This window comes from Globicephala melas, chromosome 10 (genome assembly GCF_963455315.2).
Source record: "Globicephala melas chromosome 10, mGloMel1.2, whole genome shotgun sequence".
In the NCBI taxonomy this organism is placed as follows: domain Eukaryota; kingdom Metazoa; phylum Chordata; class Mammalia; order Artiodactyla; family Delphinidae; genus Globicephala; species Globicephala melas.
In genome coordinates this window covers 98150086-98166454 of record NC_083323.1, presented here as the reverse complement: position 1 = coordinate 98166454, position 16369 = coordinate 98150086, and the positions used below count along the sequence as shown (strand labels likewise).

Genomic DNA, 16369 nt, shown 5'->3' with positions numbered 1-16369 from the left:
CTCAGCCACCTGCACCTTCAAACACCTGCTACAGCCTCCGTCCCCCAGAGCACCCCTCCTCCCCTGACTGCTGGCTCCCACCCGACACCTGGCTGCTGCCCCTCACAGCTCAGCTCTCCCTGGGGTGGATTGCCTTATCCACCCAGATGATCAGGACCCTGTTCTGTGCCCCTGTGCTACCCCTGGACTTTCTCTTTCATGCCACTTATCACTATTTGCTGAATTCTTTCTTTAATGTCTGTCTTCCTTGCTAGTACATGAGCCCACAGATAACTTGTCATAGCGATATTGCAGGGCCCAGTGTGGTCTCTGGCACGTAGTAGGATCTCGGAGATGTTAATTGCATGAATAAACATGGGAGTGAGGTGCAGAGGCCATGGGGCCAGGCAGCTCTTCCAAGAGCGTATGGGTTTATTCAGAACCCGGCATCACTCAGCAGAAGGCACGTTGCAATCTCCCCCAGAGGCTGCGTGACGAGGTAGAAAAGGGTGGGTGGTGGGTGCAGGAGCACACTGTGGGGAGGTTCCCAGGCTGATGATGTGGGGCGGGGGAAGGGGGACTCAGGAAGAGGGAAGGGGGTCTCATCTGGCTGGGCAATCCTGGCTAAGAAACTTAAACTCCCTGGCCTTCTTCTTTTAACCTATGAAAAGGTATCTTTTTTCCTACAAGTCCAGTCATCCTACTAGGCCAGGGCTTTGCAACGTCAGGGTGGCCTGGGGTGTGTGTCACAAGGGTAGATTCCTGAGCCCACCCAGGCCTGGACTCTGCGCGTGTGGCTTGGGAATCTATATGATTTAACACACTCATGGGTGATTTTTATTTTTTAATGCAAGCTCGTGAGGGGCCAGAGGACTGTCTCTGCCTTGTTCACTCACATACCCCCAAACCTAGCGCAAGGCAGCACAGAGACGGCTGCTCCAGAGCTACTCCTTGACGGGTGAATAAGTGGATGAGTGAATCACGTGATAGTCACAGAAATGTGCCTAACCGGCTCTGACAAGGTGGAACAGGGCTCCTGCCCCACTATGGTCGACGGGATCTCCCTCCTCTCTTCCGGGCCAGACTCCCCTTTTGTAAAATACGGCACTGGCTGAAGTGACCCATGTGACTTTTGGCCTTAAAGGTCCACGGCACCGTGCCATCATGCTTTCTGTTTCCAACACGCCTGCCTCCTTGAGGGGTGAAGAAGAACCCAGGTGAGACGCTACCACAACCCAGAGATGCGTCGTCGGTTTTAATAGGAGGGGTGGAGTCAAACAGTTTAGAGGAAGAGGGGTGGAGTCAAACAGTTTAGAGGAAGAGGGGTGGAGTCAAACAGTTTAGAGGAAGAGGGGTGGAGTCAAACAGTTTAGAGGAAGAGGGGTGGAGTCAAACAGTTTAGAGGAACGTATAAAAAGAGCTTTTCCTTTGTTGCTGGAACACGATACGGTTTGTGCACAGCACATACATATTAAAAAAATAGAAGCCTCACATCTTACAAACACGTGACTGAACAAAGTCTGCGTTTTCCTACCCACTAGACCCAAGCTTGAGGACAGCTCTGCCCTGGGACCCAGCCTGAGGTACTGATGGATTTTCAGAAAGGGAAACCCGTGCAAAGACGCGGCTGTCCGGATGGTGGAATTTTGGTAGTTCATGAGGCATCCAAACGTGGGTCTGCGTTAGCTACCCGCAGGAGGGACTAGATTGGGGATGTTCTGGGCATGACTACCCCTCCCTCCCGTCCTGGGAAGAGCAAACACCAGCTGAGGGGCAAGTGCAGGTTGAAGTGTTTCTATCCATCCTTCCGGCCCTGAAACAAACATTCCTACCATTGGAGTTTTCCTGGGAGGTAGCAGAACGAGTGGCTGGGTTCTTGCTGGGAGGAGAGGTGGGGGGCAAGTATTAGAGACCCACTTCACAGGTGCACGAGTGGCGGGTGGCAGAGAATACCTTCTCTGTGGCAACAGACACAGAGCCCTTGGGGGAAAGCATTGGGATAGAAATATGTAGGAGTTTTCTAGCTTGTGTCCACTGAAAAGGGGCAAAAAGGGAAAGGGAGGGCAGAGAGGACATCCTGGTGTCTTGGAGGCCAGACGCATTTGCTTTGTACTAGTGGCTGTGGTCCAAAGTGGGCCGAGGCAATGGATGTCCAACCCCGGGGAGAAGGAGACCGACAGCTCACGGCCTTTTGTGTTTCCTTCCTCCCCCAGGACCCTTGTAGGATCAGAATGTGAAAGATCTGAGGTCCTGGACAAGAGAGGACCAGAGCCAGCCTGAGCAGGAGAACCCCAGCTGTCCCGGGTCGGACGGGGCTGGGAGAGAATTCCAGGCCTGGGGAGAAAGCAGTGCGTCTTAAGGAGAGAGGTTTACAGCCTGGATGGAGGAAGGAGAAAATCCCCTTTTTCTTAAGCCATAGAACGGCTCTGACCAGGGGCTTGGGCTGTGTGCGCAGGAGGTGCAGGGGACATGGGGGCGGAGGGGAGGCTGTGAAGGAGAACCGCAGGGTATCCATCACAAAGCTATAAGCTGCTTTCCCAGGGAGGTGCAAACCCATCTGGGAAGCGGGGAGGGAAGGGCTTAGAAGGCAGCAAGTGGTCACTGTAGTCAACAGCAGGAACTAGCAGGGCATTTTCTGGTTTCCTCTGAGCTCTATCCATGGCCCCGCGAGGAGGGTGCCGATTCTTTGTGGTCCTGGGCCCCCAGTTTGTTCTGAGCTAACCTCGTCCCAGCTGGGAAGCCATCTCAAGGGGTGCACGTGTGTTGCTCTCTTCTTCATCGTTTGCTCTTGAAGAGGGAATAAGGCAGCCTCTGGGCTCCTGGAGCCCCACCTTTGCATGGAGCTGCTAGAGAAGGTTCAGAAAGGAAGAGAGGCCAGTTATCTACAAAACTCTATGAACCAGGGTCAAAGCTCAGGATCTGGGGGAGGGAGGGAAGACCCAAGTCATTCTTAGTACATCCTCAGCGGGAAGGTGGGGACACCCCTGTTCTCCTGCTTCTGCCACCTCTTCTGCAGCCTTTTGGGTCCGATGGGGCTGACAGGTGAGTTCAGAACTCAGATGGGGATCAGCTAGGAGAGGATTCTGCACACCTGTGCTGATCTCACTGTGTTCCCGCCCCGTAACCCACTTCTGCGGATGGGGATGGACTTTTCCTAAGTCTAAGTCACTCACAGGTCAAAGAGAAAGCCCTTGGGAGAATTCCTTTGGATGGGAAGGATTTGAAACACTCAGTGATGCGTCCCTACCTCCAGAGGTGACCTTCAAAGTATGGACCCACTGGTACAGCACGTGCCCTGGTACCAGTGAGAACAGACGCCCAGCTGCCCATAGCGATGCCAACCCTAGACAACCCGTATGCTAGAGCGACGGGTACCAAGCCCGGCTGGCTTTGGGATTTCAGAGTTTCTCATTCTCACTCCTAACACGAGAGATGGGAGTGGACATTTGGGGAAACTCCTGGTCAGGATTTGGGCACTTTTATAAGCCTTTAGGGAGTTGCAGGAAAGATCTAACCATCCGAAGGCTCTCGACTCTCTTTAGAAGAGTCTCTCCTGCAAGGGAGCTCAAGACCTGGGAAGAAGGGAATGAATGGTTTGGGACCTGTGACTTTCTTCTCCTCTCCAGATCGAGGTCCATCCGTCCACCCAGCCCTCCTGCACGCCCACCACGTCTCATCTGGAACTGACATGCAGCTCAGGTTCTGAGTGCATCTGTTTCCGAGGTACCTTGTTAAAAAAGACCAGTTACTCAGGACAAGACCTCCTGAAAAACAATCAGCTTTGTCCCCTGCCTCCAAGCAGACCTACACTTGAAATATTCTGAGCAGTCAAGATGGACCAATTTACTCCCCCTTCTGCTTGACCAAGACCTCAACTCGGTCCAGTTTCTATCCAAGGTTCGAGCACTCTCGTCCTGAGCTCTTACTGTCCGTTCCGTCTTCGCCCCCCGTGGTGCAGCCTTTCCTTCCTCCCCCAGCATGCACCTGCCCTGATATGTGCCAGGCGGGGAGGCAGCCAGTAGGGCGTCTCTTCCTTGGATCACCAGCCTCTATCCTCAGCTCATCTCAGGTCAATCTATAGATGGCCACCTCTGCAAATAGAGAGGTATGTCAAAGGCGAAGGTATTTGCAGCAGATGAGGGCTTGTCTCGCAGGCTGGGGCCCCCGAGAGTCGCAGAGGGTGTCAGCTCGTTCTGCAAAGCCACAGACACTGAAAATATCTGTGCTCTGATACGGGTCTCTCTTGTTTCAGGTTTAGGAACGTTCCAATGGTTCAGGAATCTGAAGGCTCCAGGAGGACAACATTTATAGTCGCTTGGGGCACCTCTTCTTTAAATACTCTCCAAGGACAGGAGGCAAGGAGGCATGGTACGGCAAGGAGCTGTTTCAGCTTGGCTGCTCTGTTTCACGGGATTATCACTCCTCTCCTACCGTAGGGGGGTCAGAGGGGGCAACCTCCGGAGGTCACGATGCCCGATTCCGCTGCGCCCAGGCACCAGCGCATGTGGCAGAGGACGCCCGAGAAGGAAGTGAGAGTATCAGATGAGAACTTGGGTGAGTTTCCTGGACGTTGCTGGAAAGGAATTAGCATCTGTAGTCCAAAGCCTCTCTACTTCCTTCGTGGCCTATTTTGTACCCCCTCACCCCTCGCCAAAGAGGTTGCCATTATTAGGATCCCTGTCATCTGAGGTTAAAATAAGACCTGGTTCAAGGTGAGGAAAAATTATGGGCAGGCAGCCTGGCCCCAGCTTGTTCTCGAGCTATGCGCAGCACTGACTTCCAGGCAGAAAGGCTCTCTCTAGAACACTCAGTCTCTCCCGCTGCTTCGAGCAGGTTTCCCCCCGCTGCCAGAGACGCTGCTCTACCCTTTCCTCCAAGAGGGGGATCCCTTCTCCCCCAGCCTCCCTGACGATGTGTCCCAGTGTCCCCAGAGCCCTCACACGCAGGATGCCCAGAGTACCTGCCCACTCCTTCTGCTCAGCAGCTAAATCTTACTGCCTGTCACCCTGCCCTCCCTGCACTTAGAGGACAGCTGCTGCCCCCACCTCCATGCAACCCGCGCAGTCAGTGGCCTCTGAATGGAAAGGTGATTGGAAAGAGGCAGAATGGGAGCACGTGTCAATCCTGCTGGGTTGACAGGTGACATTCCTGCAGGCAGATTCCTGAAGCGATGACCCCGGGAGGAAGGAGCCTGCTGTTCCGAGATGCCTTGGTTCTGACGATATATACCAAGATGTACAGATACGCATCAGCACACACACACGCTTCCTCCCTGCCTTCTCCTGTGTCCAAGGTCCCACCCCCCAAGTGTCTCTGGACCGTCTTTCCTCAGATGAGGTCAGAGCATGCGATCCATTGCCATTCTAGGATGCCGGCTGCAACCCCTCGCTTGGGTGGGTCACGTGTCATGGGGTCCGGTGGCCAAGGGAACCGACTCAGGTCCCCCCAGGCATAAAAGGAGCCCGAATAGGGTGGCACGGGGGGAGGGGGGAATTGTTCACTTGTGCAAAATTCCAACAGAAAAGACATTGCTTTCCACCTGTGAGCCTTCCTTCAGGGTCCTTATATCCTGGGGAGGAAGTGAGTGACAGTCATGATCGGGGACACCTTGCTGCCCCGCTTCACCCGCCCGTATTTGCTCAGCGCGATGTAGGTGCCTCGGTACAGGTCTGACTCGTAGGCGTTGTAATTGTTGGGCAGGAGGGTCTCTCTGAATTTGCACTCCTCTTGGAAGCTGGGCTGTGAGAGAAATGGACAAACGGCAGAGCATCAGTGATACGTGAGGCCCAGCAGGCACGTCTGCGGTGGGTCCCTCGCTTTCCCATGTCAGACAGCCTCCAGGAGCCCTGGGCCATCCTGGGTGAGCAGAAACATGGAAGCTGAGAACAGGGGAGCCTTAGCTCTCATGGTCCCCCCTCCCCTCCCCTCCTTCACGATGAGGAAGCCCAGGCCCGGGGATGGGGGTGGACAGCCTGTGTCACAAGGGGGCTGGGGGTTCTCCTGACTGCCAGTCCCGGACACTTTCTCCCAAGAACAGGGATGATGGTTTATTCAGAGAAAGGACCAGGGAAGGATAAAAGAAGCTGTTTTCTCAAGTCCACTGCGAGAGGACCTAGTGCGGCAGGATAGAGAGCTGGGGTTTGCCTGGTGGCTCTAGCTGTGTGACCTTGGGGCAGGCGCCTCCCCTCCCAGCCTGATTCCCTTTTCTGCAAACCATATGGTTGCGGAGCGTTTGCGGGGGGCGGGGGCGGCGAGTGGAGGGCGAGATGCATGGCTTCCTAAGTCCTTCCCAGCGCATCTGTTTAATATGGTCACTGTCTCTCCGCTTGTGTTCCCTCACCCTGTCTCTCCCAGTTTAAGGGCCAAGTTTGCTGCCCCTTAAAGGGGCCCATTCTCGGATTTGACTTTGAGCCCAGAATGGGGGGCACTGGCCTCAGTTTTTAACACCACACGAACTGGAGCAAACTCTCCACACAACTTGAATCTTGCTTCTTCACTGAACAACATGCCCAGTGCCTCCTGGGCGTCCACAGGTCGCCAGGGAAGGGCAGGGACAGAGATGGCGAGGAGCAGCAACTTTTATGGGGGAAAGAACCTGGTTCCCTCTGTGACCAGCAGTGCCAAGGACACATCAACAAGTTCAGCCCCAGTAAATCACCCAAGTCTTCCTTTATTCCTAGAAAAGAGAGCCACTTCCTCCCAAGCCCACCCGGGTCACTGCCCCGGACTGGAGGGGTTTCTGGGCTTCCGATGGGAGTCGCTCCCTGGGAGCCAGGAAGCCTGGGATCTAGTCATTAAAGAAATGTAGAATGAAACCGAAACAGAGCTGAGCATAACACCCGACTCCTTCCTGCCGACTGAGGCCATCGGCTATAAAAAACCCACTCAGTGGCTAAGCGGCTGTGCTAGGGGTATCGCCTGACCTTCTTAAAAGGAATTATACTATGAGCACCTGGCCTTGTCAGCCGTAGGGTGGATGAGAGCCTCTTCCTGTTATGAACGGAGGAGGATGAGCCAGCTCCTCGGGGCTCCGAGTGGACCAGTCCGGCAGCACGGAAAACAGTGCACCATCCCAGGGGACTCCCGGCTCCCTGAGACAAGGACTGTGTCCTGTTGAGCACGTGATGCTGAATGAATGATGGTCTAATTGGAATGGCACAGCCACCCACGGATGCCCCTGCAGGGGTGGCTTCTCTCTGATGCAGCGAGAGCTGGCAAGGGACAGGCGGCGTTGTTTAGGAGACACGTCGGGTAGTACCAGTCGCTGGTCCCTTCTGCCCCAGCTGAATGAACGCACCCCCCCTTTCCCGCTCACGCCCCTGGGTTACTGTGTACAGAGCACCTTCCTGTGATGTTAATTTGCTTGAGATGACCCTGTGAGCTTCCACCAGCCACATCAACTGGCGTCTGAAGACCATGCCAGGAAGCTCTGTTTTCACAAATTTTCATCTCCCTTGTTATGGGTGCTCAAAAACACTTGTAGAATGAAGAAAGGAATGTCCCAAAGTAGGAAAAAAAAAACTCATCAAAATAGGCAAAGAGCATGTGACGATTCACCTCTTACACAGCTGTGTGAACTTGGCAAATGATTTTACCTCCGAAGCCTCAGCTTCCTCATCTGTAAAATGGGAACAGTGAGAATAATTCCGTCCTAGCCCTGGAGGGAGCATTCATTGAAATAATGCATGGAGAGTCCTTGGTATAATGCCTGGCACACAGTAAAATAAAAAATAATTTGTATTGCCATAGTGATGCTTCTCCAATTGATTCATGAGTTAGTTTAAATTAAAAGCACTAAAAGACTTTGTCTTACCCAGAATCATCATTCCTGTAAAACTTGCTGTGGGTTGCAGGACAATTTACCTTCTAAGTCCTGCATTTATTGCCTGAGTGGCAGTAGGAGGTGAGCCTGGGGGAGGAGGGCACAGAGCTGACTGGGCTCCGGCCCCGCACCCCTGGGGCCTCTCTGGACATGGGGGGTCGGGGCAGCCACAGGACCTAAGGCTGTTGATGGGCAAAACTCTGGAGAAACAGCACAAGGGAAAAATAAAGTTGGGATCAATGGTAAAAGTTGAGTAGAAGTAATGATACATGCATTAATAGTCTGGTGTGGATCAACTAACAAAATGCAGTCCAGAAGTAAATCCAAACAGGAACATAAAATAAAGGTGGATCTGAAATGAACATAAAATACACGTGGCATTTCCAATCACTGGCGAAACGTGGTGTTGGAAGAACTGGATGCTATCTTTAATAATCATCATAATAATAGTAATAATAATAAGGTTTGATGTATGATTTTATTCCTAACACTAAAATAAATTCCAAAAGGAACAAAGATTTAAATGTTAAAAAGAGAACCTTAAGGGGAGTTCCCTGGTGGCTGAGTGGTTAGGATTCCAGGCTTTCATTGCCAAGGCCCGGGTTCAATCTCTGGTGGGGAGACTGAGACACCACAAGACGCGTGGGCACAGCAATAAGTAAGTAAGTAAGTAAGTAAGTAAATAAGGGAGAGAAAGAGAAGAGAACCTTAAAATAAGTCAGAAAGGTCTTTCTAAGTAGGACACAAAAAACTAGAAGGCATTTAAAAAACGAAGATGAATAAATTAGACTTCTGCTTGGAAAAGAATAATCACCTTAAACAAAATAAAAATATAAATAGCAAACCGGATTAAAAATATTTACAATGCATTATATTTTGTAATATATTTTGCAATAGATTGAATTTTGCTACTATATCCAGAACCCTGAACTCACTGAAAAATGGACGTTTATGAACAGACAGTTCACAGAAAAGGAAATACAAATAGCATTTAAACATAAGAACATGTGCCTAACAGAGAAACATCAACCATAACTGTGTGATCACATTTTTAATTGTCAGGTTGCAGAAAGAACACTGTTTGACAATGGGCTTTCATTGATGAGGGCAAGGGGACTAGGAATTCTCATTTGTTGTCTGTTGGTGTGTATATTGTTATAACCGCTATAGAGAGAAATTTTACAATATTTATTAGAATAAAATAATAACTACAGCTTTGGATAGGAATTCCACTTCTAGGAATTTATCTTACTGGTTCACTCCCACTCAGGTACAAAAGTCATGTACGGCGGCATCATTTGTAATAGTGAGAGACCAAAAACAACCTAAGTGTCTACCAGGAGGGCAGTGGTTAGCTCGGTGATGGGAGAGCCACCCAATGGAATACTCTCGGCCATAAGAAACAGAACCTCCTTGCGCACGGATTTGAAACGGTCTCCAAGGCATGTTGTTCAGTGAAGAAGCAAGATTCAAATTGTGTGGCTAGTCTGCCCCGGTTCGTGTGGTTTTAAAAACTGAGGCCAGTGTGAGAACAGGCACAGGGACATTGGGACTTCCTGGGACGGTAGGTACACAGGGCCTGGCAACAGTGGCTGCTCTGGGGAGGGTCTGGGTGGCTTCAAGACAACAGTGAGAGGGAGACTTCATTTCCGTGGTATATTCTTCTGCACGTTTTCCCCCTTAAACCACGTCCATGTATTACCTCGTCATGTTAGTAGATTATTGAAAATGGGAAGGGAATTCAGGATAGAAGATGGGCCAGAAAATGGAGTGAGAGAACCTTTGCATCAGAGACTGGTCCGTTCTCTCCCCCGGGTCCTGTCCTTCCCCCTGTCCATCCCCTGCTTCTCTCCCCTCTGTTCTAACTGTTTATGACCCTGGAGAGCACCCTGCCCACCAGTTTCCAGGAGACTTCATTTCTGATCTGGATGGTGGTCAAGGGAGAGGTTTCGCGTGTGGTTTGCAAACTCTAGAGAGGAATGCAGATCTTGGGGCGAAGGACCTGGGGCGAGTGGGGGTGGGGGAGGGGGAGGAATTGAGCGATTGGGACCAGAAACTCAGGGCATTTGCCCCGATCCTCTGATCTAGAATGTGTCCAGTTGAAGAATCCAGCCTTTGCTGAGGTCTGAGTCTCCTAAAACACATTTGTTTAAATGTGCAAGACAGTGGTTGCATATACACTGTGCTTTGTTCTCTGATGGTCAGATTTTGATTATTCAACCCCCAACCCCAAATTTTCAAAAAGTTTCCGACCTCTGTTTCTTTCCCTAGCCCACCTCACGTCCCTAGCCTTCCCCCGAATTCTGTGTCCATCTGCAGTGAGAAAGGAGAAATGGGTGAAGTTTGCTATGGAAGCCTCTCTACCTCGCCCTTGCCCGTTCCTCCCCGCACCCCTCTCCACCCCATCCTTGGTGTTCAGGTGGCCACGCGGCTGGGGGCGAGGCCAAGACCATGGCCCTGAACTGCTCCCTGCAGCCCGATGCTCCACTGCCCACACGGAGGCTCGAGCTGGCATCAGGACCAGCCCCTCGATTCATCTCTCCATTCGTGCCCCTGCGCTGAGTCTCATGGCTCAGGAACGTTGGCTCCTGAGCTCTGCTGAGAAAAGCCAAGCGAACGACATGTTAATAAAAGCAGCTACCGTATATTATTACTTGAACAAATGAAAAGAATTCCCCCAGATCACATTGCCTGGGCCTGCCGGGTCCCAAGCCCCAGCATGACAATGTCTTCAATTCCACATAGGTCTAATCAGACTTATGAGGACCCAAACTCTAAAGTATTTGGCTCTCGCAGTGGAGAAGGGCGTTTTGCAGGGGGGTACATACAGGGGTGTCTCTCAGTGTGAGTTACCTCTGGCGGAAATGCCCCTTAGAGTCTGCGGTGGACCAGACATCCATCCCATCTTGTCTTTGGTCAGTAGGTCACCCGGACTAATGAAAGTGTCTTTTTATCTTTAAAGTTCTTCCTTCTAGGCCTGCCCTGGGCCACTTGCCCCCGTTACTCCTGGCTGCGTGTGTGCATGGGAGCTGGGGAGGGGTGTGGATGGGTAAGGAGGCGGGTGGTGAGAAAAAACCAGAAAACTCCTTGTCCTAAGACCCTCTCCTCCTGCAGTCCCTGACTGCTACTTTTCTGGTCCTTAGCTGAAATGGAGAAATAACATCTCCCGGCTCTGAAGACATCTGTCTGCTCTAATCCCCGTTCCTAACACACAATCGCACCAGCAATTTAGAAGTGTCTGAAGATGTCTCCGCCAGGCCTATCGTGGCTTCTCATTCCTGTATCGCTCTGGGTAGCAGGCGGGCTGCAGACAAAGCTGTTTGTGAGACCATCTGCAGGGTCCCCCGGGCCCCTCGCTGTAGCACCAGCCCCTCCCTGCTCAGGGGTCCCATCTCCCGGCCCTTCCACATAGTCTAACAGGGAAAGACTTGGTCCTCCCCTCCCCAACTGTAACGTCCTAGGTAATGGTCAACGGCCTCTGTGGATGAAACAAATGCTGTGCTTTGCCAGTTGTCATAGTACTATTGATGAAAAGGATGGAGACACAGTTCTAATTAGTAAAACCAAAATCGCTCAGAAGCATAACTGATTCTAAAGCACAGGGATTCTCACAGAACCACTGCCAGGTGGAGATCTTTGATTTTTATCTTTTAAATTTTAAAAAGATCAAGGAGACTGGAACTCACTGATTCCTGCCTCGGTCCACATCAGAGAGAGCAGAGAGAGGTCTGGTCTCAGAGAGGGTCACAGACTTTGCCCGAAGTAAGACAGTAGCTGGAGGGTGGGTGGGCATGAGCTGGAACCCGGCTCCTAGTCTGCACACCAGGTGCGCTTCTGCTGCCGGCCTACGGGCATCACCTGCTAAACTTGGAAGCAGGTTGGCACACAGCCCTGATTCACCTGAGACCCCGGAGACCCACGGTCACATCTGCAAAGTGAGGATAAAGGCCAGATGCGCCTCCCAGGGGTGCTGGGGGATAGTGTGCTCAGAAAGCATCCCCGGGGCGTCTGACAGACAGGAGGTGCTCAATACAGGGGAGCTACTTACACTGTCGAAACACTGCCACAGGCTCTGCACCCCTCTTTCCAAGGGATGAGACCTGCGGGAGGCACCTAGGTGGGTTTTCCTGGCTCTTATTTTCCTACCTTGCTCCTGCTCCCCCCTCCTTCCCCCCCAGCATGGTTCCCCTCCCCCCAGGAGAAACCCCACTGAGGGGCCATAGCAGCTGAGCCACAGGGAGGGGAGGCAGCTCTTGGGGCTTAAAGGGAAATAGTGTGAATGAAATCATCACCCAGTGGGAGTTTTCCCAGCTCTTTGGATCAGGGGGCATTGGATTTTAGACTGTGATAATGGCCTCTGGGGGGCGTAGCAGGGAGTGGATAGGTGGTTCAGAAGCACCTGGTGCCGGGCTCGGGGCGCCAGGGAGGGCAATCTCCGCCTCCAAGAAGCTGCCTTTAGGCCAGATGCTCCCGGGTGTGTGTGTGTGGCGGGGGGGGGGGGGGGGGGGGGGGAGGGATTGGGGTGTAGACCGTGGGCGGGGCTTCTCCTACGGAAGCCCCCGTTTTCCGGGACTCCTCTCCTTTAGTGAGCCCTGCGGACCCCCTTTGAAGTCATCTGCCCAGGAGTGAGGGGTCAGGGGCGTCACCGACATCAGGGGTCAGCCCACACTTCAGAGTTGCCCCCTTCCTCGTGCTCCTGGAACGTTCTATCCACCTGCAGCACTCTCGCTGTGAGGTCCCCTGTTCCCAGCCTCCCCGGCTTCTCCTACGGGGACCCCAGGTTTCAAGTGGGAAGTGGAGGCATTGACCTTCTCTCACCCTTTCCCCAGCTCACAGTTCAATTTCTTTCGGGATAAGGAGAAAAAAATACTAAATAGCTTGTTAATGAAGGTGGCAGAGATAAGGGTTGATGTAATTTGTGCTTCCTTCCAAAAGATTCACCTTGCGTAGAACCCAACAGCCTCCTTTCCTGGCTCTGCAACGAGTGGGATTCCAGGCACTACACCGGCTGCAGGGAAGGGGCTCTTTGGGGCGACCCACCGCACAGAGCGGGCACTTACTCCACCAGGGCCTCCTTGGTTCCAGCTGCTTCGTCCTCTCCATCACATATGCAGAGAGCAGTGAAAAGGGCGTCTGAGAATCCCAGTCTCATGGCTGTTTCATCTCCCAGCAGCCCTCAGCGCTAGTGTAACCCTGGGGCAGGGAGGATTCCTTGCCCTCGGAAAGCCAGGTAGCCTGGTGGTCCCTAGCCTGCCTGCACCTCAGAAATACCTGGGAAACTTAAAAAATAAAAACAAACCGATTTGCAGGTCCCCATTCCAGCCCTACTGACTAAGCATCTCTGAGGAAGGCCCCCAGAGATCTGGACATTTAACAAGTTACCAAGGTGATGGGGATGCAAATGGCCCTCCCACAAGACCCACCTCTAGGAAAGAGGGGTGCAGAGCCTATGGCAGTGTTCAGACAATATAAATGACTCCCCTGTATTGAGCACCTCCTGTTTGTCAGGCGCCCTGGGGGTGTTTTCTGAGCACACTATCCCCCAGCACCCCCAGAGGTGCATCTGACCTTTATCCTCACTTTACAGATGGGACCCTGGCTCTCCCAGGTCTCAGGTGAATCGGGGCTGTGTGCAAACCTGTCTCCGGGCTTGGCAGGTGATGCCTGCAGGCCAGAAGGAGGAGAGCATTTGGTGGTACAGACCAGGACCCTAGTTCCAGCTCCCGCCTGCCTCCCCTCCAGCGCTTGTCTCCAGAGGCCCACTGATTCTAATGCACGTCTTGTCTCCACGTAAACGAGCCCAAATGGAGAGGTGCTAGCACTGCAGATCACAGGCCGAGGCCACTCGAGCACCCCGTTTGGGTATTTCACAGCCCTGGTCTGTTGGGACAGCCTCCCCGGACCCCAGCACCGATCCCAGACGCCCCTGTTCACATTCGGATCCTGTCTGTCCCCACGCAAAGGTAGAACAGCCCTCCAAACCCTCCCCATAAATGGCCACTCTGCTATTCCTTGACCACGGCTCGGAGGTCTTCCTTTCTAACCTTATTTCTGCCGAAAGAACACCCAGTTTCTTTGCCTTCGTAGGGACGCTTTCCCAGCCCGTATTTTGCAATATGCCAAATTATGGGCTGAGAGACCCAGGAACGAGGGGGTCAGAGAGGTCAGAGATTTCGGTAAATATGGAAGTTGGTGAGGTTAACCAAAGTGCTAGCATTGACACCCCCCACCCCGCCCCGCCAGGGATGACCTGTGATGGGAGAAGGCAGGGGGTGGGATCTGGGGCCAGCCAAGAGAGTCTTATATCCCCTAGGGGAGGATGCTTCTCCAGCTCTTGGGATCAGAGACCAGAGGACTTAAAACCTTAAAGTAAAATGTCCACGCACTGATGAAGGCGAGGAAAAGAGCTTCGTGCTGTGCTCCAGGCTGGGGGCCTCGGAGGGTGAGCCGTGGGAACAGCGTGCCCAGGCTGAAAGACAGGCCTGCTTCTCTGGGCCTCTCCTGCTCAGGACCTGACCGTAAGCCTGGACAAACAGCTTTATGCCAGAACGTGGGTTTCCCTCGGACCCAGAAGCCCTCTGAGCTACGGTTTCTGTCTTAAACGACCTCAGCACATTTAAGCCTGCACCGAGGCAGGGTCAAGGTGAGTCAGGGGCGGTGGGTGGGATCAGGGAAGACATGGTCCAGCGCACAGGCTGACTCACCGTGCAGCTAAGAAGGTATAAGCCCTTCACTCGCACCAGCTCCTTCCACAGCAACCCCCCGACCCATTCTAGATAAATATTCACGCCCCTCTTCAAGATTTTGCATTATTTTCTTCAATTGCGTAATCTTCAGGCCTCGTACAGCCTGAAGCTTCCCCTGGCCTGATGAACTCACCGTGGTGTATAATCTTCCTTTACTGTTCATGGCAACGAAGAGGGCACTTTTCACCCCAAAGAGACTCACCACGCCTCGCTCCACTGTGGAAATCTCCAGCAGGCCTGACAAAGAAATGGGAGCTGCATTACCCCAGGCTTGTGCAGATCACAGCAGGACGCCAACCTAAAGGTGACCCTCCAAGGGCATCTAGGCCCGTCCCCCTGCTTCTAGAAAGTCAGACCCTCCATCACCTCCACCCTTGATCTCACTGTAGGAGATCGGCTGCCAGGCTCAGCCAGTCCTGCTACAAATCCAGCTCTGCAGGGGAAAGTGCTGACGTCAGAGTTAGAGTTCGCAGTGGCCACTTAGGCATCTACCTAAAGTCAGCTTTGAATCTGGGCTTCATCACACCACATCCCTGACGTGGGTAAAGGAAGTGAATTCTGATTAGCTTTGTAACAATGTATACGCCTCATGTTTCAACAAATAGCCCATCTAATCTTGCAAACACTGGATCCTGCAGCCCTACACCCTCCTGGGGAGAGCCCATCTAGGCAGCAACCCATCAGCTTGTAGGACAGAGGGGGCAAGTTGAAATAAAAAAAGGATGTGCTTCAGCTGGAAATTTTGCAAACAACTTGCCTTTCCTCTCAGAGAGAAGAGCTAAATAAAAAGCGGCATGTGTCTAATTCGGTCCCAGCATCCTCAGCGGTTCTCCCAACCCTTGTTTCATGGCTCCCCCAGGTTGGGGGTTCCCTGTGGTCCTACAAGGCCCTGGCTGGGCCCGTAATGCTGAAGGAATTAGTGCCTCAGGGGCTCTGTGGGGTGATGGCAGAAGACACCAGGATGCTCGGACCTCAGCACACTTACGCCTGCACGAGGCAGGGTCAAAGTGAGTCGGGGGCGGTGGCTAAGCTTATGGGCATCCGTAAGAATAACGCTTCCCCCTTCATAACAGGGCTCCAGGCACCAGGGCGAGGCCCCTCCATCCTTTACCCCTGCTTGAGCCCCAGCCCCCAGCTTCCCAACCGGTTGCCACCGGCACTCACTGTAGGGGTTCTCCTCGTGGGTGCCGCTGATCCGGCCGTCGGGGGGCACCTGGAGGTGGAAGCCGATGCCCACGTTGCAGTAGAGCCTCCGCTGCCGCTTGATCCCCACCAAATAGCCGCTTTCCCAGTTCACGCCAGCAACCTCTCCAGCCAGCCCAGCCCGAGACCTGGACAGCAGGGTGCCCCAGCCCCTCGAAGCCAGCAGCGTGCTGTTGGCGCGGGAGCCCGCAGGCGAGGGCACCACCATGCCCACGAGGACGCCGAGGAAGACGAGAGCCCGTAGCGTGCCCTGCAGACGTCCTGCTCCCCGGGACATAGTGATGAGCTGCCTCTGTCCCAGGGCCATCCACCTTGCCTCTCAGGCACGTGGTTGGAATTAATGGCCCTAAAAATACCGCCCTTCTTGTTTTCCTCCCCTCCGCATGGCGGCAGGGGCTTATTTTTGGAAGGCAGTTGAAGGCTGCTGACATGAAACGAAAGCCTGCTCTGGGCACTTGGGTCTGGAGCAGAGGGACCCGGGCTGAGCCGCGGCCGGTACGGACCATGGCTTGGGGACGCGGTCTAGCTGGCCCGCTCACTCCGACCCGAGTTGGTTCTGCTCGATTTGACCTATCTTTATAGTTCAGCAGCCTGGCCCGCCCCGCCGCCCTTCATCACC

The 16369-nt window shown here is 53.3% G+C and overlaps 1 protein-coding gene across 1 annotated transcript; it reads right to left on the bottom strand.

The window, feature by feature from the left end:
• Positions 1-1308: 1308 nt before the first annotated feature.
• FGF6 (fibroblast growth factor 6) lies at positions 1309-16079 on the bottom strand. The gene is made up of 3 exons (XM_030834448.2): positions 15712-16079; positions 14681-14784; positions 1309-5718 (listed from the first exon to the last, which is right to left on the bottom strand). The coding sequence occupies exons 1-3, from the start codon at positions 16055-16057 to the stop codon at positions 5542-5544; spliced, it is 627 nt and encodes a 208-aa protein (XP_030690308.1). The 5' UTR covers positions 16058-16079; the 3' UTR covers positions 1309-5541.
• Positions 16080-16369: the final 290 nt, after the last annotated feature.